Raw genomic sequence first — 24138 nt, 5'->3', positions numbered from 1 at the left:
GATAGAATCAGGGCTCGCTCTGTTTATACACTATATAAATCCATAGATAGATAGAAGCAGGGCTCGCTCTGTTTATACACTATATAAATCCATAGATAGATAGAAGCAGGGCTCGCTCTGTTTATACACTATATAAATCCATCGATAGATAGAAGCAGGGCTCGCTCTGTTTATACACTATATAAATCCATAGATAGAAGCAGGGCTCGCTCTGTTTATACACTATATAAATCCATAGATAGAAGCAGGACTCGCTCTGTTTATACACTATATAAATCCATAGATAGATAGAAGCAGGGCTCGCCCAGTTTATACACTATATAAATCCATAGATAGAAGCAGGGCTCGCTCTGTTTATACACTATATAAATCCATAGATAGAAGCAGGACTCGCTCTGTTTATACACTATATAAATCCATAGATAGAAGCCGGGCTCGCTCTGTTCATACACTATATAAATCCATAGATAGATAGAAGCAGGACTCGCTCTGTTTATACACTATATAAATCCATAGATAGAAGCAGGGCTCGCTCTGTTTATACACTATATAAATCCATAGATAGAAGCAGGGCTCGCTCTGTTTATACACTATATAAATCCATAGATAGAAGCAGGGCTCGTTCTGTTTATACACTATATAAATCCATAGATAGATAGAAGCAGGGCTCACTCTGTTTATACACTATATAAATCCATAGATTGATAGAAGCAGGGCTCGCTCTGTTTATACACTATATAAATCCATAGATAGATAGAAGCAGGACTCGCTCTGTTTATACACTATATAAATCCATAGATAGAAGCAGGGCTCGCTCTGTTTATACACTATATAAATCCATAGATAGAAGCAGGACTCGCTCTGTTTATACACTATATAAATCCATAGATAGATAGAAGCAGGGCTCGCCCAGTTTATACACTATATAAATCCATAGATAGAAGCAGGGCTCGCTCTGTTTATACACTATATAAATCCATAGATAGAAGCAGGACTCGCTCTGTTTATACACTATATAAATCCATAGATAGAAGCCGGGCTCGCTCTGTTCATACACTATATAAATCCATAGATAGATAGAAGCAGGACTCGCTCTGTTTATACACTATATAAATCCATAGATAGAAGCAGGGCTCGCTCTGTTTATACACTATATAAATCCATAGATAGAAGCAGGGCTCGCTCTGTTTATACACTATATAAATCCATAGATAGAAGCAGGGCTCGTTCTGTTTATACACTATATAAATCCATAGATAGATAGAAGCAGGGCTCACTCTGTTTATACACTATATAAATCCATAGATAGAAGCAGGGCTCGCTCTGTTTATACACTATATAAATCCATAGATAGAAGCAGGGCTCGCTCTGTTTATACACTATATAAATCCATAGATAGAAGCAGGGCTCGCTCTGTTTATACACTATATAAATCCATAGATAGATAGAAGCAGGGCTCGCTCTGTTTATACACTATATGAATCCATAGATAGATAGAAGCAGGGCTCGCTCTGTTTATACACTATATAAATCCATAGATAGATAGAAGCAGGGCGCGCTCTGTTTATACACTATATAAATCCATAGATAGATAGAAGCAGGGCTCGCTCTGTTTATACACTATATAAATCCATAGATAGATAGAAGCAGGACTCTCTCTGTTTATACACTATATAAATCCATAGATAGATAGAAGCAGGGCTCGCTCTGTTTATACACTATGTAAATCCATAGATAGATAGTAGCAGGGCTCGCTCTGTTTATACACTATATAAATCCATAGATAGAAGCAGGACTCGCTCTGTTTATACGCTATATAAATCCATAGATAGATAGAACCAGGGCTCGCTCTGTTTATACACTATATAAATCCATAGATAGATAGAAGCAGGGCTCGCTCTGTTTATACACTATATAAATCCATAGATAGAAGCAGGGCTCGTTCTGTTTATACACTATATAAATCCATAGATAGATAGAAGCAGGGCTCACTCTGTTTATACACTATATAAATCCATAGATAGAAGCAGGGCTCGCTCTGTTTATACACTATATAAATCCATAGATAGAAGCAGGGCTCGCTCTGTTTATACACTATATAAATCCATAGATAGAAGCAGGGCTCGCTCTGTTTATACACTATATAAATCCATAGATAGAAGCAGGGCTCGCTCTGTTTATACACTATATAAATCCATAGATAGATAGAAGCAGGGCTCGCTCTGTTTATACACTATATGAATCCATAGATAGATAGAAGCAGGGCTCGCTCTGTTTATACACTATATAAATCCATAGATAGAAGCAGGGCGCGCTCTGTTTATACACTATATAAATCCATAGATAGATAGAAGCAGGGCTCGCTCTGTTTATACACTATATAAATCCATAGATAGATAGAAGCAGGACTCGCTCTGTTTATACACTATATAAATCCATAGATAGATAGAAGCAGGGCTCGCTCTGTTTATACACTATATAAATCCATAGATAGATAGAAGCAGGGCTCGCTCTGTTTATACACTATATAAATCCATAGATAGAAGCAGGACTCGCTCTGTTTACACACTATATAAATCCATAGATAGATAAAACCAGGGCTCGCTCTGTTTATACACTATATAAATCCATAGATAGATAGAAGCAGGGCTCGCTCTGTTTATACACTATATAAATCCATAGATAGATAGAAGCAGGGCTCGCTTTGTTTATACACTATATAAATCCATAGATAGATAGTAGCAGGGCTCGCTCTGTTTATACACTATATAAATCCATAGATAGATAGAAGCAGGGCTCACTCTGTTTATACACTATATAAATCCATAGATAGATAGTAGCAGGGCTCGCTCTGTTTATACACTATATAAATCCATAGATAGATAGAACCAGGGCTCGCTCTGTTTATACACTATATAAATCCATAGATAGATAGAAGCAGGGCTCGCTCTGTTTATACACTATATAAATCCATAGATAGATAGAAGCAGGACTCGCTCTGTTTATACACTATATAAATCCATAGATAGATAGAAGCAGGACTCGCTCTGTTCATACACTATATAAATCCATAGATAGATAGAAGCAGGGCTTGCTCTGTTTATACACTATATAAATCCATAGATAGAAGCAGGACTCGCTCTGTTTATACACTATATAAATCCATAGCTAGATAGAAGCAGGACTCGCTCTGTTTATACACTATATAAATCCATAGCTAGATAGAAGCAGGGCTCGCTCTGTTTATACACTATATAAATCCATAGATAGAAGCAGGGCTCGCTCTGTTTATACACTATGTAAATCCATAGATAGAAGCAGGGCTCGCTCTGTTTATACACTATATAAATCAATAGATAGAAGCAGGACTCGCTCTGTTTACACACTATATAAATCCATAGATAGATAGATAGAAGCAGGGCTCGCTCTGTTTATACACTATATAAATCCATACATAGATAGAAGCAGGGCTCGCTCTGTTTATACACTATATAAATCCATAGATAGATAGAAGCAGGACTCGCTCTGTTTATACACTATATAAATCCATAGATAGATAGATAGAAGCAGGACTCGCTCTGTTTATACACTATATAAATCCATAGATAGATAGAAGCAGGGCTCGCTCTGTTTATACACTATATAAATCAATAGATAGAAGCAGGACTCGCTCTGTTTACACACTATATAAATCCATAGATAGATAGATAGAAGCAGGGCTCGCTCTGTTTATACACTATATAAATCCATACATAGATAGAAGCAGGGCTCGCTCTGTTTATACACTATATAAATCCATAGATAGATAGAAGCAGGACTCGCTCTGTTTATACACTATATAAATCCATAGATAGATAGATAGAAGCAGGACTCGCTCTGTTTATACACTATATAAATTCATAGCTAGATAGAAGCAGGGCTCGCTCTGTTTATACACTATATAAATCCATACATAGATAGAAGCAGGGCTCGCTCTGTTTATACACTATATAAATCCATAGATAGATAGAAGCAGGACTCGCTCTGTTTATACACTATATAAATCCATAGATAGATAGAAGCAGGGCTCGCTCTGTTTATAAACTATATAAATCCATAGATAGATAGAAGCAGGACTCGCTCTGTTTATACACTATATAAATCCATAGATAGAAGCAGGGCTCGCTCTGTTTATACACTATATAAATCCATAGATAGATAGAAGCAGGGCTCGCTCTGTTTATACACTATATAAAGCCATAGATAGATAGAAGCAGGGCTCGCTCTGTTTATACACTATATAAATCCATAGATAGAAGCAGGACTCGCTCTGTTTATACACTATATAAATCCATAGATAGAAGCAGGGCTCGCTCTGTTTATACACTATATAAATCCATAGATAGATAGAAGCAGGGCTCGCTCTGTTTATACACTATATAAATCCATAGATAGATAGAAGCAGGGCTCGCTCTGTTTATACACTATATAAATCCATAGATAGAAGCAGGGCTCGCTCTGTTTATACACTACATAAATCCATAGATAGATAGAAGCAGGGCTCGCTCTGTTTATACACTATATAAATCCATAGATAGAAGCAGGGCTCGCTCTGTTTATACACTATATAAATCCATAGATAGAAGCAGGGCTGACGCTGTTTATACACTATATAAATCCATAGATAGAAGCAGGGCTCGCTCTGTTTATACACTATATAAATCCATAGATAGATAGAATCAGGGCTCGCTCTGTTTATACACTATATAAATCCATAGATAGATAGAAGCAGGGCTCGCTCTGTTTATACACTATATAAATCCATAGATTGATAGAAGCAGGGCTCGCTCTGTTTATACACTATATATAAATCCATAGATAGATAGAAGCAGGGCTCGCTCTGTTTATACACTATATAAATCCATCGATAGATAGAAGCAGGGCTCGCTCTGTTTATACACTATATAAATCCATAGATAGATAGAAGCGGGACTCGCTCTTTTATACACTATATAAATCCATAGATAGATAGAAGCAGGGCTCGCTCTGTTTATACACTATATAAATCCATAGATAGAAGCAGGGCTCGCTCTGTTTATACACTATATAAATCCATAGATAGAAGCAGGACTCGCTCTGTTTATACACTATATAAATCCATAGATAGATAGAAGCAGGGCTCGCCCAGTTTATACACTATATAAATCCATAGATAGAAGCAGGGCTCGCTCTGTTTATACACTATATAAATCCATAGATAGAAGCAGGACTCGCTCTGTTTATACACTATATAAATCCATAGATAGAAGCCGGGCTCGCTCTGTTCATACACTATATAAATCCATAGATAGATAGAAGCAGGACTCGCTCTGTTTATACACTATATAAATCCATAGATAGAAGCAGGGCTCGCTCTGTTTATACACTATATAAATCCATAGATAGAAGCAGGGCTCGCTCTGTTTATACACTATATAAATCCATAGATAGAAGCAGGGCTCGTTCTGTTTATACACTATATAAATCCATAGATAGATAGAAGCAGGGCTCACTCTGTTTATACACTATATAAATCCATAGATTGATAGAAGCAGGGCTCGCTCTGTTTATACACTATATAAATCCATAGATAGATAGAAGCAGGACTCGCTCTGTTTATACACTATATAAATCCATAGATAGAAGCAGGGCTCGCTCTGTTTATACACTATATAAATCCATAGATAGAAGCAGGACTCGCTCTGTTTATACACTATATAAATCCATAGATAGATAGAAGCAGGGCTCGCCCAGTTTATACACTATATAAATCCATAGATAGAAGCAGGGCTCGCTCTGTTTATACACTATATAAATCCATAGATAGAAGCAGGACTCGCTCTGTTTATACACTATATAAATCCATAGATAGAAGCCGGGCTCGCTCTGTTCATACACTATATAAATCCATAGATAGATAGAAGCAGGACTCGCTCTGTTTATACACTATATAAATCCATAGATAGAAGCAGGGCTCGCTCTGTTTATACACTATATAAATCCATAGATAGAAGCAGGGCTCGCTCTGTTTATACACTATATAAATCCATAGATAGAAGCAGGGCTCGTTCTGTTTATACACTATATAAATCCATAGATAGATAGAAGCAGGGCTCACTCTGTTTATACACTATATAAATCCATAGATAGAAGCAGGGCTCGCTCTGTTTATACACTATATAAATCCATAGATAGAAGCAGGGCTCGCTCTGTTTATACACTATATAAATCCATAGATAGAAGCAGGGCTCGCTCTGTTTATACACTATATAAATCCATAGATAGATAGAAGCAGGGCTCGCTCTGTTTATACACTATATGAATCCATAGATAGATAGAAGCAGGGCTCGCTCTGTTTATACACTATATAAATCCATAGATAGATAGAAGCAGGGCGCGCTCTGTTTATACACTATATAAATCCATAGATAGATAGAAGCAGGGCTCGCTCTGTTTATACACTATATAAATCCATAGATAGATAGAAGCAGGACTCTCTCTGTTTATACACTATATAAATCCATAGATAGATAGAAGCAGGGCTCGCTCTGTTTATACACTATATAAATCCATAGATAGATAGAAGCAGGGCTCGCTCTGTTTATACACTATATAAATCCATAGATAGAAGCAGGACTCGCTCTGTTTACACACTATATAAATCCATAGATAGATAAAACCAGGGCTCGCTCTGTTTATACACTATATAAATCCATAGATAGATAGAAGCAGGGCTCGCTCTGTTTATACACTATGTAAATCCATAGATAGATAGTAGCAGGGCTCGCTCTGTTTATACACTATATAAATCCATAGATAGAAGCAGGACTCGCTCTGTTTATACGCTATATAAATCCATAGATAGATAGAACCAGGGCTCGCTCTGTTTATACACTATATAAATCCATAGATAGATAGAAGCAGGGCTCGCTCTGTTTATACACTATATAAATCCATAGATAGAAGCAGGGCTCGTTCTGTTTATACACTATATAAATCCATAGATAGATAGAAGCAGGGCTCACTCTGTTTATACACTATATAAATCCATAGATAGAAGCAGGGCTCGCTCTGTTTATACACTATATAAATCCATAGATAGAAGCAGGGCTCGCTCTGTTTATACACTATATAAATCCATAGATAGAAGCAGGGCTCGCTCTGTTTATACACTATATAAATCCATAGATAGATAGAAGCAGGGCTCGCTCTGTTTATACACTATATGAATCCATAGATAGATAGAAGCAGGGCTCGCTCTGTTTATACACTATATAAATCCATAGATAGAAGCAGGGCGCGCTCTGTTTATACACTATATAAATCCATAGATAGATAGAAGCAGGGCTCGCTCTGTTTATACACTATATAAATCCATAGATAGATAGAAGCAGGACTCGCTCTGTTTATACACTATATAAATCCATAGATAGATAGAAGCAGGGCTCGCTCTGTTTATACACTATATAAATCCATAGATAGATAGAAGCAGGGCTCGCTCTGTTTATACACTATATAAATCCATAGATAGAAGCAGGACTCGCTCTGTTTACACACTATATAAATCCATAGATAGATAAAACCAGGGCTCGCTCTGTTTATACACTATATAAATCCATAGATAGATAGAAGCAGGGCTCGCTCTGTTTATACACTATATAAATCAATAGATAGAAGCAGGGCTCGCTCTGTTTATACACTATATAAATCCATAGATAGATAGAAGCAGGGCTTGCTCTGTTTATACACTATATAAATCCATAGATAGAAGCAGGACTCGCTCTGTTTATACACTATATAAATCCATAGCTAGATAGAAGCAGGACTCGCTCTGTTTATACACTATATAAATCCATAGCTAGATAGAAGCAGGGCTCGCTCTGTTTATACACTATATAAATCCATAGATAGAAGCAGGGCTCGCTCTGTTTATACACTATGTAAATCCATAGATAGAAGCAGGGCTCGCTCTGTTTATACACTACATAAATCCATAGATAGATAGAAGCAGGGCTCGCTCTGTTTATACACTATATAAATCAATAGATAGAAGCAGGACTCGCTCTGTTTACACACTATATAAATCCATAGATAGATAGATAGAAGCAGGACTCGCTCTGTTTATACACTATATAAATTCATAGCTAGATAGAAGCAGGGCTCGCTCTGTTTATACACTATATAAATCCATACATAGATAGAAGCAGGGCTCGCTCTGTTTATACACTATATAAATCCATAGATAGATAGAAGCAGGACTCGCTCTGTTTATACACTATATAAATCCATAGATAGATAGATAGAAGCAGGACTCGCTCTGTTTATACACTATATAAATTCATAGCTAGATAGAAGCAGGGCTCGCTCTGTTTATACACTATATAAATCCATACATAGATAGAAGCAGGGCTCGCTCTGTTTATACACTATATAAATCCATAGATAGATAGAAGCAGGACTCGCTCTGTTTATACACTATATAAATCCATAGATAGATAGAAGCAGGGCTCGCTCTGTTTATAAACTATATAAATCCATAGATAGATAGAAGCAGGACTCGCTCTGTTTATACACTATATAAATCCATAGATAGAAGCAGGGCTCGCTCTGTTTATACACTATATAAATCCATAGATAGATAGAAGCAGGGCTCGCTCTGTTTATACACTATATAAAGCCATAGATAGATAGAAGCAGGGCTCGCTCTGTTTATACACTATATAAATCCATAGATAGAAGCAGGACTCGCTCTGTTTATACACTATATAAATCCATAGATAGAAGCAGGGCTCGCTCTGTTTATACACTATATAAATCCATAGATAGATAGAAGCAGGGCTCGCTCTGTTTATACACTATATAAATCCATAGATAGATAGAAGCAGGGCTCGCTCTGTTTATACACTATATAAATCCATAGATAGAAGCAGGGCTCGCTCTGTTTATACACTACATAAATCCATAGATAGATAGAAGCAGGGCTCGCTCTGTTTATACACTATATAAATCCATAGATAGAAGCAGGACTCGCTCTGTTTATACACTATATAAATCCATAGATAGATAGAAGCAGGGCTCACTCTGTTTATACACTATATAAATCCATAGATAGAAGCAGGGCTCGCTCTGTTTATACACTATATAAATCCATAGATAGATAGAAGCAGGGCTCGCTCTGTTTATACACTATATAAATCCATAGATAGATAGAAGCAGGGCTCGCTCTGTTTATACACTATATAAATCCATAGATAGAAGCAGGGCTCGCTCTGTTTATACACTACATAAATCCATAGATAGATAGAAGCAGGGCTCGCTCTGTTTATACACTATATAAATCCATAGATAGAAGCAGGACTCGCTCTGTTTATACACTATATAAATCCATAGATAGATAGAAGCAGGGCTCGCTCTGTTTATACACTATATAAATCCATAGATAGAAGCAGGGCTCGCTCTGTTTATACACTATATAAATCCATAGATAGAAGCAGGGCTGACGCTGTTTATACACTATATAAATCCATAGATAGATAGAATCAGGGCTCGCTCTGTTTATACACTATATAAATCCATAGATAGATAGAATCAGGGCTCGCTCTGTTTATACACTATATAAATCCATAGATAGATAGAAGCAGGGCTCGCTCTGTTTATACACTATATAAATCCATAGATAGATAGAAGCAGGGCTCGCTCTGTTTATACACTATATAAATCCATCGATAGATAGAAGCAGGGCTCGCTCTGTTTATACACTATATAAATCCATAGATAGATAGAAGCAGGGCTCGCTCTGTTTATACACTATATAAATCAATAGATAGAAGCAGGGCTCGCTGTTTATACACTATATAAATCCATAGATAGAAGCAGGACTCGCTCTGTTTATACACTATATAAATCCATAGATAGATAGAACCAGGGCTCGCTCTGTTTATACACTATATAAATCCATAGATAGATAGAAGCAGGGTTCGCTGGGTTTATAGAAATCTATTGGCAGAACTGAGGAATTCTATACTACTTTTACTCATATTTCATGATTTCCGGATGTTCTCTTCACCCTGCATTATGTTACAGTAGGATTGCACTAGTCATGCAGAGGCTCATTTCCACCGATAAAAAGAGTAAAGAATGAGGCTAGATTACTGTAATACCTGTAAAATCAATGTTATCATGAGCTGCTCGATAATCCTCATCACTCTTGCTCTAGCATTGGTAACCAATAAGGATGCAAATAACCAATATAAGAAAAGAGTGCTACCGGAATGCTGTTTGCACCATTTCTGAACATATAATTCCAAACAATTAACGAGCTGGTCAACTACAAACACTCTGTACAAATGAATACGCTCATGAACCATCGAAAACATACCTTCCGGTGTAGTGATTTATAGTGACAAATGGCACAAAATGAGTGCCCATTGCTGTGCCTTAAACTAGAAAGCACTAAAAAAACTAAAGCAAGAAAGAAAGGAGGAAGAGAGGGTTGTGAAAACCTGAGTTTGGTAGTCTTCTAGAGCTTGGAGAATCAGCCATCATGAGTTACACAAAGAAACTAACAAAACTTTCTAGGACAGAAATAGGGACAATGGCGGGTAAAATGGTTGTAGAGATGACAGATTAAGATTACCTGGACAGCTTCCTCCCGAGTTTGTATCTTGCGGCCAGTTAGTAACCTGTGTTAAAAAAGACTTCATTAGCTGCAGCACAACAGACCAGCTCCTACATAATATACAGTCTAAGATCAACTTAAACCAGTCCCACTCATTAAATTATACAAATATAATAAACCTGCTCAGTAAATCAGATCGGAGTACATTTCCCAAACAATCACATGTCCAATAAACCTATACAAACAATCCAATCCTGATAAATCATAAGGACCAGGCCAGTCCTCAAACCATCCTTATCCTATATCCCCTGTCCTTTAAACTATACAGAGCACAGGTCATTCCCCAAACCACATCCATTCTACAAATTATACACACCAGACATCATATACATTATACAGACCAGAGGATTTATATTAATATTGCAGGGGCGGGGACTGACTGCCATGGTGGAAGGACGCATCTTGAGCAGCTCCTCCACTATACTACAAAACAAAACTACATGCACCCTTGCCAAACTATTCCTGAGAAATTATAGCTCCTAGGCCTACCTGCCACACTACGCAGTGGTCAAAAACTCTTGGGAGCTTCGTTATTCCACCCTGACACATGCGACCTGGTGCACACCGGGTGGGGAAGGTGTCCAATCCCCTGGCCCAGAGGTGCATAGAAGAAACTCTGCTTGACCCAGTGCCCCATTTCTACCCCCCGTCCCCTGTGTGGGTGATCCTGGTCCAGCCCTGGGAGCCTAGAATGTGGGGAGAAGCTAGCATACCTGCCGGAGGCTCTTGCAACGCTCCCAATATGGCAGAAACCGCATGCTTCCCCTCTCCCAGCTACCAATTGTGAGCCTGTATATGTTCAGGCTCAATAGTCATTTTGCCCAATTTTGGAGGAAGCTGGAACGCTGGCTGCACCAACCAACCCCAAAGCATCCAAGTAGCTGCTCACTTCAAAAGCAGAACCCAGATGCCAAACAAGAACCCACAGCTCGGGCTGTGACGCAGACACCGACTCGGCGACGGATCGGCCTGCACAGATTGCCTCATCACGAGGCGGTACGGCAATGGAAACAAACGCAAGCTGGGGCTGAGCCACCTACCAGGCAGGAGATGCTGCAGGGAATTCTGTATGCGGTACATGTGGCAAAACGCTGGATCCTGTATGGGCCTGCAGGCCTGAAGCTTACTCCTTCAGTGCAGGACTGTGTTCTACCCATTTGTATATGTTATAAAACGAGCACGTTTAGCCTGTATGTGTTATAAAACGTGCACGTTTAGCCTGTATGTGTTATGAAACGTGCACGTTTAGCCTGTATGTGTTATGAAACGTGCACGTTTAGCCTGTATGTGTTATGAAACGTGCACGTTTAGCCTGTATATGTTATAAAACGTGCACGTTTAGCCTGTATGTTATAAAACGTGCACGTTTAGCCTGTATATGTTATAAAAGGTGTACGTTTAGCCTGTATATGTTATAAAACGTGCACGTTTAGCCTGTATATGTTATAAAACGTGCACGTTTAGCCTGTATGTGTAAAAAAACGTGCACGTTTAGCCTGTATATGTTATAAAACGTGCACGTTTAGCCTGTATGTTATAAAACGTGCAAGTTTAGCCTGTATATGTTATAAAACGTGCACGTTTAGCCTGTATATGTTATAAAACGTGCACGTTTAGCCTGTATATGTTATAAAACGTGCACGTTTAGCCTGTATATGTTATAAAACGTGCACGTTTAGCCTGTATATGTTATAAAACGTGCACGTTTAGCCTGTATATGTTATAAAACGTGCACGTTTAGCCTGTATGTGTTATAAAACGTGCACGTTTAGCCTGTATGTGTTATAAAACGTGCACGTTTAGCCTGTATGTGTTATAAAACGTGCACGTTTAGCCTGTATGTGTTATAAAACGTGCACGTTTAGCCTGTATGTGTTATAAAACGTGCACGTTTAGCCTGTATGTGTTATAAAACGTGCAGTTCCCTCGGAATGCTGATTAACTGTTGTTCTACTTTGTGTTATCTTGCACTTACATGTGCTGTTGGGGCATTGCAAGTTGAACTGTTTTATTATTATACAACATAGCGAATTAAAATAAATAAATTATATATATATTAATTAATATTGCACTTACTCTGCCTCAAACTGGTTTGGAGTAATGATATCTGCCACAGGGATCACCAAATCCTTATAGACTGGAAGCAGTTCCTCTGGGACGTACTGAGGAAAAGTAAGGGTTTAAATAATGAGTAACGGGGGCAGAGACACTGGAAGGGTCAGATTATTGAACTAGAGGGTTTATATAATGAGTAACGGGGGCAGAGACACTGGAAGGGTCAGATTATTGAACTAGAGGGTTTAAATAATGAGTAACGGGGGCAGAGACACTGGAAGGGTCAGATTATTGAACTAGAGGGTTTAAATAATGAGTAAAGGGGGCAGAGACACTGGAAGGGTCAGATTACTGAACTAGAGGGTTTAAATAATGAGTAACGGGGGCAGAGACACTGGAAGGGTCAGATTATTGAACTAGAGGGTTTAAATAATGAGTAACGGGGGCAGAGACACTGGAAGGGTCAGATTACTGAACTAGCGGGTTTAAATAATGAGTAACGGGGGTCAGAGACACTGGAAGGGTCAGATTAATGAACTAGAGGGTTTAAATAATGAGTAACGGGGGTCAGAGACACTGGAAGGGTCAGATTATTGAACTAGAGGGTTTAAATAATGAGTAACGGGGGGGCAGAGACACTGGAAGGGTCAGATTACTGGACTAGAGGGTTTAAATAAAGAGTAACGGGGGACAGACACACTGGAAGGGTCAGATTACTGAACTAGAGGGTTTAAATAATGAGTAACGGGGGCAGAGACACTGGAAGGGTCAGATTACTGAACTAGAGGGTTTAAATAATGAGTAACGGGGCAGAGACACTGGAAGGGTCAGATTACTGGACTAGAGGGTTTAAATAATGAGTAACGGGGGTCAGAGACACCGGAAGGGTCAGATTACTGAACTAGAGGGTTTAAATAATGAGACACTGGAAGGGTCAGAATACTGAACTAGCGGGTTTAAATAATGAGTAACGGGGGTAGAGACACTGGAAGGGTCAGATTATTGAACTAGAGGGTTTAAATAATGAGACACTGGAAGGGTCAGATTACTGAACTAGCAGGTTTAAATAATGAGTAACGGGGCAGAGACACTGGAAGGGTCAGATTACTGGACTAGAGGGTTTAAATAATGAGTAACGGGGGCAGAGACACTGGAAGGGTCAGATTACTGAACTAGCGGGTTTAAATAATGAGTAACGGGGGTCAGAGACACTGGAAGGGTCAGATTACTGAACTAGCGGGTTTAAATAAGGAGTAACGGGGTCAGAGACACTGGAAGGGTCAGATTACTGGACTAGAGGGTTTAAATAATGAGTAACGGGGCAGAGACACTGGAAGGGTCAGATTACTGGACTAGAGGGTTTAAATAATGAGTAACGGGGGCAGAGACACTGGAAGGGTCAGATTACTGAACTAGAGGGTTTAAATAATGAGTAACGGGGGCAGAGACACTGGAAGGATCAGATTACTGGACTAGAGGGTTTAAATAATGAGTAACGGGGGCAGAGACACTGGAAGGGCCAGATTATTGAACTAGAGGGTTTAAATAATGAGTAACGGGGGGGGGGGGGGGGGGGCAGAGACACTGGAAGGGTCAGATTACTGGACTAGAGGGTTTAAATAAAGAGTAACGGGGGACAGACACACTGGAAGGGTCAGATTACTGAACTAGCGGGTTTAAATAATGAGTAACGGGGCAGAGACACTGGAAGGGTCAGATTACTGAACTAGCGGGTTTAAATAATGAGTAACGGGGGTCAGAGACACTGGAAGGGTCAGATTACTGAACTAGCGGGTTTAAATAATGAGTAACGGGGCAGAGACACTGGAAGGGTCAGATTACTGAACTAGCGGGTTTAAATAATGAGTAACGGGGGTCAGAGACACTGGAAGGGTCAGATTAATGAACTAGAGGATTTAAATAATGAGTAACGGGGGTCAGAGACACTGGAAGGGTCAGATTAATGAACTAGAGGGTTTAAATAATGAGTAACGGGGGTCAGAGACACTGGAAGGGTCAGATTACTGGACTAGAGGGTTTAAATAATGAGTAACGGGGCAGAGACACTGGAAGGATCAGATTACTGAACTAGAGGGTTTAAATAATGAGTAACGGGGCAGAGACACTGGGAGGGTCAGATTACTGAACTAGAGGGTTTAAATAATGAGTAACGGGGCAGAGACACTGGAAGGGTCAGATTACTGGACTAGAGGGTTTAAATAATGAGTAACGGGGGCAGAGACACTGGAAGGGTCAGATTACTGAACTAGAGGGTTTAAATAATGAGACACTGGAAGGGTCAGATTACTGAACTAGCGGGTTTAAATAATGAGTAACGGGGGTCAGAGACACTGGAAGGGTCAGATTACTGAACTAGAGGATTTAAATAATGAGTAACGGGGGTAGAGACACTGGAAGGGTCAGATTATTGAACTAGAGGGTTTAAATAATGAGACACTGGAAGGGTCAGATTACTGAACTAGCAGGTTTAAATAATGAGTAACGAGGGCAGAGACACTGGAAGGGTCAGATTACTGGACTAGAGGGTTTAAATAATGAGTAACGGGGGCAGAGACACTGGAAGGGTCAGATTACTGAACTAGAGGGTTTAAATAATGAGTAACGGGGGCAGAGACACTGGAAGGATCAGATTACTGGACTAGAGGGTTTAAATAATGAGTAACGGGGGCAGAGACACTGGAAGGGCCAGATTATTGAACTAGAGGGTTTAAATAATGAGTAACAGGGGGGGGGGGGGGGGCAGAGACACTGGAAGGGTCAGATTACTGGACTAGAGGGTTTAAATAAAGAGTAACGGGGGACAGACACACTGGAAGGGTCAGATTACTGAACTAGCGGGTTTAAATAATGAGTAACGGGGCAGAGACACTGGAAGGGTCAGATTACTGAACTAGCGGGTTTAAATAATGAGTAACGGGGGTCAGAGACACTGGAAGGGTCAGATTAATGAACTAGAGGATTTAAATAATGAGTAACGGGGGTCAGAGACACTGGAAGGGTCAGATTAATGAACTAGAGGGTTTAAATAATGAGTAACGGGGGTCAGAGACACTGGAAGGGTCAGATTAATGAACTAGAGGGTTTAAATAATGAGTAACGGGGGGGGCAGAGACACTGGAAGGGTCAGATTACTGGACTAGAGGGTTTAAATAAAGAGTAACGGGGACAGACACACTGGAAGGGTCAGATTACTGAACTAGAGGGTTTAAATAATGAGTAACGGGGGCAGAGACACTGGAAGGATCAGATTACTGAACTAGAGGGTTTAAATAATGAGTAACGGGGCAGAGACAATGGGAGGGTCAGATTACTGAACTAGAGGGTTTAAATAATGAGTAACGGGGCAGAGACACTGGAAGGGTCAGATTACTGGACTAGAGGGTTTAAATAATGAGTAACGGGGGCAGAGACACTGGAAGGGTCAGATTACTGAACTAGAGGGTTTAAATAATGAGACACTGGAAGGGTCAGATTACTGAACTAGCGGGTTTAAATAATGAGTAACGGGGGTCAGAGACACTGGAAGGGTCAGATTACTGAACTAGAGGATTTAAATAATGAGTAACGGGGGTAGAGACACTGGAAGGGTCAGATTATTGAACTAGAGGGTTTAAATAATGAGACACTGGAAGGGTCAGATTACTGAACTAGCAGGTTTAAATAATGAGTAACGGGGGCAGAGACACTGGAAGGGTCAGATGACTGGACTAGAGGGTTTAAATAATGAGTAACGGGGGTCAGAGACACTGGAAGGGTCAGATTACTGAACTAGAGGATTTAAATAATGAGTAACGGGGGTAGAGACACTGGAAGGGTCAGATTATTGAACTAGAGGGTTTAAATAATGAGACACTGGAAGGGTCAGATTACTGAACTAGCAGGTTTAAATAATGAGTAACGGGGGCAGAGACACTGGAAGGGTCAGATGACTGGACTAGAGGGTTTAAATAATGAGTAACGGGGGTCAGAGACACTGGAAGGGTCAGATTACTGAACTAGAGGATTTAAATAATGAGTAACGGGGGTAGAGACACTGGAAGGATCAGATTACTGGACTAGAGGGTTTAAATAATGAGTAACGGGGGCAGAGACACTGGAAGGGCCAGATTATTGAACTAGAGGGTTTAAATAATGAGTAACGGGGGGGGGGGGGGGGGGGGGGGCAGAGACACTGGAAGGGTCAGATTACTGGACTAGAGGGTTTAAATAAAGAGTAACGGGGGACAGACACACTGGAAGGGTCAGATTACTGAACTAGCGGGTTTAAATAATGAGTAACGGGGCAGAGACACTGGAAGGGTCAGATTACTGAACTAGCGGGTTTAAATAATGAGTAACGGGGGTCAGAGACACTGGAAGGGTCAGATTACTGAACTAGCGGGTTTAAATAATGAGTAACGGGGCAGAGACACTGGAAGGGTCAGATTACTGAACTAGCGGGTTTAAATAATGAGTAACGGGGGTCAGAGACACTGGAAGGGTCAGATTAATGAACTAGAGGATTTAAATAATGAGTAACGGGGGTCAGAGACACTGGAAGGGTCAGATTAATGAACTAGAGGGTTTAAATAATGAGTAACGGGGGTCAGAGACACGTGAAGGGTCAGATTAATGAACTAGAGGGTTTAAATAATGAGTAACGGGGGGGGCAGAGACACTGGAAGGGTCAGATTACTGGACTAGAGGGTTTAAATAAAGAGTAACGGGGACAGACACACTGGAAGGGTCAGATTACTGAACTAGAGGGTTTAAATAATGAGTAACGGGGGCAGAGACACTGGAAGGATCAGATTACTGAACTAGAGGGTTTAAATAATGAGTAACGGGGCAGAGACACTGGGAGGGTCAGATTACTGAACTAGAGGGTTTAAATAATGAGTAACGGGGCAGAGACACTGGAAGGGTCAGATTACTGGACTAGAGGGTTTAAATAATGAGTAACGGGGGCAGAGACACTGGAAGGGTCAGATTACTGAACTAGAGGGTTTAAATAATGAGACACTGGAAGGGTCAGATTACTGAACTAGCGGGTTTAAATAATGAGTAACGGGGGTCAGAGACACTGGAAGGGTCAGATTACTGAACTAGAGGATTTAAATAATGAGTAACGGGGGTAGAGACACTGGAAGGGTCAGATTATTGAACTAGAGGGTTTAAATAATGAGACACTGGAAGGGTCAGATTACTGAACTAGCAGGTTTAAATAATGAGTAACGGGGGCAGAGACACTGGAAGGGTCAGATGACTGGACTAGAGGGTTTAAATAATGAGTAACGGGGGTCAGAGACACTGGAAGGGTCAGATTACTGAACTAGAGGATTTAAATAATGAGTAACGGGGGTAGAGACACTGGAAGGGTCAGATTATTGAACTAGAGGGTTTAAATAATGAGACACTGGAAGGGTCAGATTACTGAACTAGCAGGTTTAAATAATGAGTAACGGGGGCAGAGACACTGGAAGGGTCAGATTACTGGACTAGAGGGTTTAAATAATGAGTAACGGGGGCAGAGACACTGGAAGGGTCAGATTACTGGACTAGAGGGTTTAAACTGGGGATGGTTCAGGGATTAAGGTTTAAAAGGACAGCATTCATACCATGGAGCCCTCGCCGTTCCACTTATCTCCAAGAACAGGATCACAGACTGAGGAACGAGAGAGAAACAGGAACATGGAGTGTTTACAGCAGATCCCCATCTGTTCTCACCAACATTTCAAGCACACCTTCATTCATAAACTACCAACACTTTAATATGACTAATACAAACCAGGTACTGTGCCCGTTATCACCAGCACTCCCACCCACCACCCTATCCATTAACACCAACACTACAAGCACACCTCCTTCCATAAACTACTTTAATGTGCCCATTACCACCCCAACAAACCAACTAATCAGCCACCAAGATGTCAACCCTGCAGGTTACCAGCAACACTACCACCCCACCACCTTGCTAGTTACCTGCAACATCAACATCCCACCACCTTGCTAGTTACCTGCAGCATCAACATCCCACCACCTTGCTATTTACCTGCAACATCAACATCCCACCACCCTGCTAGTTACCTGCAACATCAACATCCCACCACCCTGCTAGTTACCTGCAACATCAACATCCCACCACCCTGCTAGTTACCTGCAACATCAACATCCCACCACCCTGCTAGTTACCTGCAACATCAACATCCCACCACCCTGCTAGTTACCTGCAACATCAACATCCCACCACCTTGCTAGTTACCTGCAACATCAACATCCCACCACCCTGCTAGTTACCTGCAACATCAACATCCCACCACCCTGCTAGTTACCTGCAACATCAACATCCCACCACCCTGCTAGTTACCTGCAACATCAACATCCCACCACCCTGCTAGTTACCTGCAACATCAACATCCCACCACCCTGCTAGTTACCTGCAACATCAACATCCCACCACCTTGCTAGTTACCTGCAACATCAACATCCCACCACCCTGCTAGTTACCTGCAACATCAACATCCCACCACCTTGCTAGTTACCTACAACATCAACATCCCACCACCTTGCTCCATGTTATTTGTAACATCAAAACACCACTACCTTGCCAGTTACCTGCAACCCTTCCATTTCACCAGCCAGCTCCTCATTATCTGCAACACTTTCAGCCCACCACCCTGCCAATTGCCTAGAACACTTCGTCCATAATGTTACATTAAAACAAACCAAGCACACCCTGCCCTTTTGTTAATGTTTTCATTGTCCCTCTGCCTTTTGGTTCGTTCAAATGCTGAACCATTGACATTTTGATAAGCCCCAACATTGTAGCCAACGAGTATTCTGACACTTGCCAATGTTTCACACACTGCACTATGAACCCCTTATCTACCACTTCTACAGATTCCAACATTCAACTCCAGTAATGGTGCACCGCATAGCCACTACCCACCAGCACTACCATCCCCTGCCCTTTCACTGCCTATCTTCCTATTAAATAAACAATGCGGTTAATTATAAGTTAACATGTTACCATAGACCAGCTGTGGATTTTGTTGTTTTAGTTCCTGCACAATATCGACGACCCTGGCTAGGAAAGAAGAATCTCGAGTATAACCTGGAAAGACAAAAGTACAATATAAACATAGGGGACATGACTACGACTCTACCAGAAACAAGGCTCTAACCATCACCCCAGATGACTACAATAACCAGAAATCATCGGCACCCCTGAGTCCCAATGGCAGAACAGGCACCCCAACCGTAACGACATTATCACTGAACAAGGGGCAACCAACAATTAGCAGCAAAGCGGGAGATGGATAAATGGTAATTAAGACAGCATTATCAGGAGGATTCCACCTCCAATTCAGTCTTTGCTTTCTGAGGGCCCCTTCATCTTTCTCGCTGACAGACTGGTAAATGTACTTCCATTCAGAACCTACGTAGAAATAACGCCTCCTCACTCTGTTAAACAAAGCAAAAGACAAACAAAGTTTACCCTGAAAGCCAGACTCAGTTCTCCTCGTAGGGACAGATGGACATGGTACAAGAGGTTGTGAAACGTGCCCGCTATAGGTTGTAGCATCTTGCATTTGGTTTCCAGAAAGAGGAATCAGTGGCTGGTGAAAGCCAGCAGGATGGATCTCAAATCCCCAAGTGGTAATGACCAGTTACTATAAACTGCTTGATTATTGTAACTGGTCTCGGAGAGTCAGAGCATGTCTCTGTAAGGTAAACAATCTCCTGTTTGCATCAATTCTCTTGTTGCTGATCAATTTGTTGTCGATGGCCTCCTGATTATTACAATTTAAGAAATGCTTTATTGGGCTTTCATTACACAGTTTGATATGTCCAGATTTTACTGGATCTAACTGTGCATGGGTGGCATTCTAAACAACTTTAGCTTAATGAAGTGGTTTTGGTGTATAGAACATTGATCAATTCTCTGCCATTTAGGAGTTAAAACACTATTTATTCCGCCCTTGCCACACCTCCCTTGTCTGTGACTTACACAGCCACAATGGAAAAAATGTTTCATTTTCAGTCAGATCTTACAGCACAGTGTGTTAACTTTAGAATTGCTCATCTCCTCATCTGTTAACAGAACCTTAAATCACACATAGGAGGCAGACGCAGGTTCTAGCAGGAGATAGGACATGTTTAAATTAAACACATTCGGTGCAGTCAGGGAAGATAAGCTCTTTAGACACTTTATCAGGAAGTATGTAGTGTGGAGTCTCAGTCAGCGTATATGTGACTAGGGTTGCACAATCAAATGTATTTAACTCCTAAATGGCAGAGACTGCAGGGGCATGGTCTATACACCAAAACCATTTCACTAAGCTGACGTATTGATGGTTAGAGTGTCCCTTTAAGTTTTTGTGTTTCGTGGGAAAGATCTTAATTTTGTAGCACACAAATTCGGGGTTATAATTACTTTCAATTAAAGTCAAGCATTTAAAAAAATAATTTTTACAGCAACCACATTTGATTTGCTAGCCTAGAGGCTTAGACAGGAAGATATGCGGCTAGATCCGTACAGCTGGTGGCACCTTCATATGGATGTTTTGTGATCTAAAAGGCAAAGTTTATTGCTTTCTTACCTTGTGGTCAATGTTTGCATTTTCCTAGAGGAAGCTGGGTCTATCACCAGGTGGTCTGGTGGGTTCACAATACATTCATCTACTGATCTTGTGCCTTCATCAGGATGATGTTTGCAATTAGATCTAACTATACTCCTCTACAAGAGCGCCCCCCTTTGGGCAAGTAGTGGCATTATCCCATGTTACACAAGGAGCAGCAGCTTTGCATGCTCGTCAGATTAATCTAAGGGAGGGTTTTTTAATTAGTAACTTAAGGAATTTGTTGCTAAGCTCAGCCAGTTTGGTCTCATTAATCTCATTACTTAATAAAATGAAAAATGTTTTGGAGATTAGTGTGTTACAAAAGTGTTCTTTGTAAATCATATAGACCTGTATATTGGACAGAGGTCAAGGTAACTGAAGACTTACATGGACAGGGGACCTCCTTACACCATAACCTTATAGCTGCAGTTATAACACACTGTGTGCGGGGAGACATGGACCTCCTTACACCATAACCTTATAGCTGCAGTTATAATACACTGTGCGAGGAGATAGGGGACCTCCTTACACCATAACCTTATAGCTGCAGTTATAATACACTGTGTGCGGGGAGACAGGGGACCTCCTTACACCATAACCTTATAGCTGCAGTTATAATACACTGTGTGCGGGGAGACAGGGGACCTCCTTACACCATAACCTTATAGCTGCAGTTATAATACACTGTGTGCGGGGAGACAGGGGACCTCCTTACACCATAACCTTATAGCTGCAGTTATAATACACTGTGTGCGGGGAGACAGGGGACCTCCTTACACCATAACCTTATAGCTGCAGTTATAATACACTGTGTGCAGGGAGACAGGGGACCTCCTTACACCATAACCTTATAGCTGCAGTTATAATACACTGTGTGCGGGGAGACAGGGGACCTCCTTACACCATAACCTTATAGCTGCAGTTATAATACACTGTGTGCGGCGAGACAGGGGACCTCCTTACACCATAACCTTATAGCTGCTGTTAAATACACTGTGTGCGGGGAGACAGGGGATCTCCTTACACCATAACCTTATAGCTGCTGTTAAATACACTGTGTGCGGGGAGACAGGGGACCTCCTTACTCCATAACCTTATAGCTGCAGTTATAATACGCTGTGTGCAGGGGAGACAGGGGACCTCCTTAAACCATAACCTTATAGCTGCAGTTATACACCGTGTGCGGGGAGACAGGGGACCTCCTTAAACCATAACCTTATAGCTGCAGTTATAATACACTGTGTGCGGGGAGACAGGGGACCTCCTTACTCCATAACCTTATAGCTGCAGTTATAATACACCGTGTGCGGGGAGACAGGGGATCTCCTTACACCATAACCTTATAGCTGCTGTTATAATACACTGTGTGTGGGGAGACAGGGGACCTCCTTAAACCATAACCTTATAGCTGCAGTTATAATACACTGTGTGTGGGGAGACAGGGGACCTCCTTACACCATAACCTTATAGCTGCAGTTATAATACACTGTGTGCCGGGAGACAGGGGACCTACTTAAACCATAACCTTATAGCGGCAGTTATAATACACTGTGTGCGGGGAGACAGGGGACCTCCTTACACCATAACCTTATAGCTGCAGTTATAATACACTGTGTGCGGCGAGACAGGGGACCTCCTTACACCATAACCTTATAGCTGCTGTTAAATACACTGTGTGCGGGGAGACAGGGGACCTCCTTACACCATAACCTTATAGCTGCTGTTAAATACACTGTGTGCGGGGAGACAGGGGACCTCCTTACTCCATAACCTTATAGCTGCAGTTATAATACGCTGTGTGCAGGGGAGACAGGGGACCTCCTTAAACCATAACCTTATAGCTGCAGTTATACACCGTGTGCGGGGAGACAGGGGACCTCCTTAAACCATAACCTTATAGCTGCAGTTATAATACACTGTGTGTGGGGAGACAGGGGACCTCCTTACACCATAACCTTATAGCTGCAGTTATAATACACTGTGTGCCGGGAGACAGGGGACCTACTTAAACCATAACCTTATAGCGGCAGTTATAATACACTGTGTGCGGGGAGACAGGGGACCTCCTTACACCATAACCTTATAGCTGCAGTTATAATACACTGTATGTGGGGAGACAGGGGACCTCCTTACACCATAACCTTATAGCTGCAGTTATAATACACTGTGTGCGGCGAGACAGGGGACCTCCTTACACCATAACCTTATAGCTGCTGTTAAATACACTGTGTGCGGGGAGACAGGGGACCTCCTTACACCATAACCTTATAGCTGCTGTTAAATACACTGTGTGCGGGGAGACAGGGGACCTCCTTACTCCATAACCTTATAGCTGCAGTTATAATACGCTGTGTGCAGGGGAGACAGGGGACCTCCTTAAACCATAACCTTATAGCTGCAGTTATACACCGTGTGCGGGGAGACAGGGGACCTCCTTAAACCATAACCTTATAGCTGCAGTTATAATACACTGTGTGCGGGGAGACAGGGGACCTCCTTACTCCATAACCTTATAGCTGCAGTTATAATACACCGTGTGCGGGGAGACAGGGGATCTCCTTACACCATAACCTTATAGCTGCAGTTATAATACACTGTGTGCGGGGAGACAGGGGACCTCCTTACACCATAACCTTATAGCTGCAGTTATAATACACTGTATGTGGGGAGACAGGGGACCTCCTTACACCATAACCTTATAGCTGCAGTTATAATACACTGTGTGCCGGGAGACAGGGGACCTCCTTACACCATAACCTTATA

The 24138-nt window shown here is 41.2% G+C and overlaps 1 protein-coding gene across 1 annotated transcript in view; it reads right to left on the bottom strand.

The window, feature by feature from the left end:
• The window catches only part of PDXK (pyridoxal kinase), a 47857-nt gene that overhangs the window by 8790 nt on the left and 14929 nt on the right, over positions 1-24138 (bottom strand). Inside the window, exons 4-7 of the mRNA XM_063445717.1 lie at positions 19782-19865; positions 18370-18416; positions 12773-12858; positions 10655-10700 (exon numbers count right to left, since the gene is read on the bottom strand). Coding sequence (XP_063301787.1) covers positions 10655-10700; positions 12773-12858; positions 18370-18416; positions 19782-19865 — 263 coding nt within the window. The remainder of the gene's footprint in view (positions 1-10654; positions 10701-12772; positions 12859-18369; positions 18417-19781; positions 19866-24138) is intronic.

The sequence above is a fragment of the Pelobates fuscus genome, chromosome 1, assembly GCF_036172605.1.
Source record: "Pelobates fuscus isolate aPelFus1 chromosome 1, aPelFus1.pri, whole genome shotgun sequence".
NCBI lineage: Eukaryota > Metazoa > Chordata > Amphibia > Anura > Pelobatidae > Pelobates > Pelobates fuscus.
The sequence above is the reverse complement of the archived record's forward strand: the minus strand, read 5'-3'. Positions and strand labels throughout refer to the sequence as shown.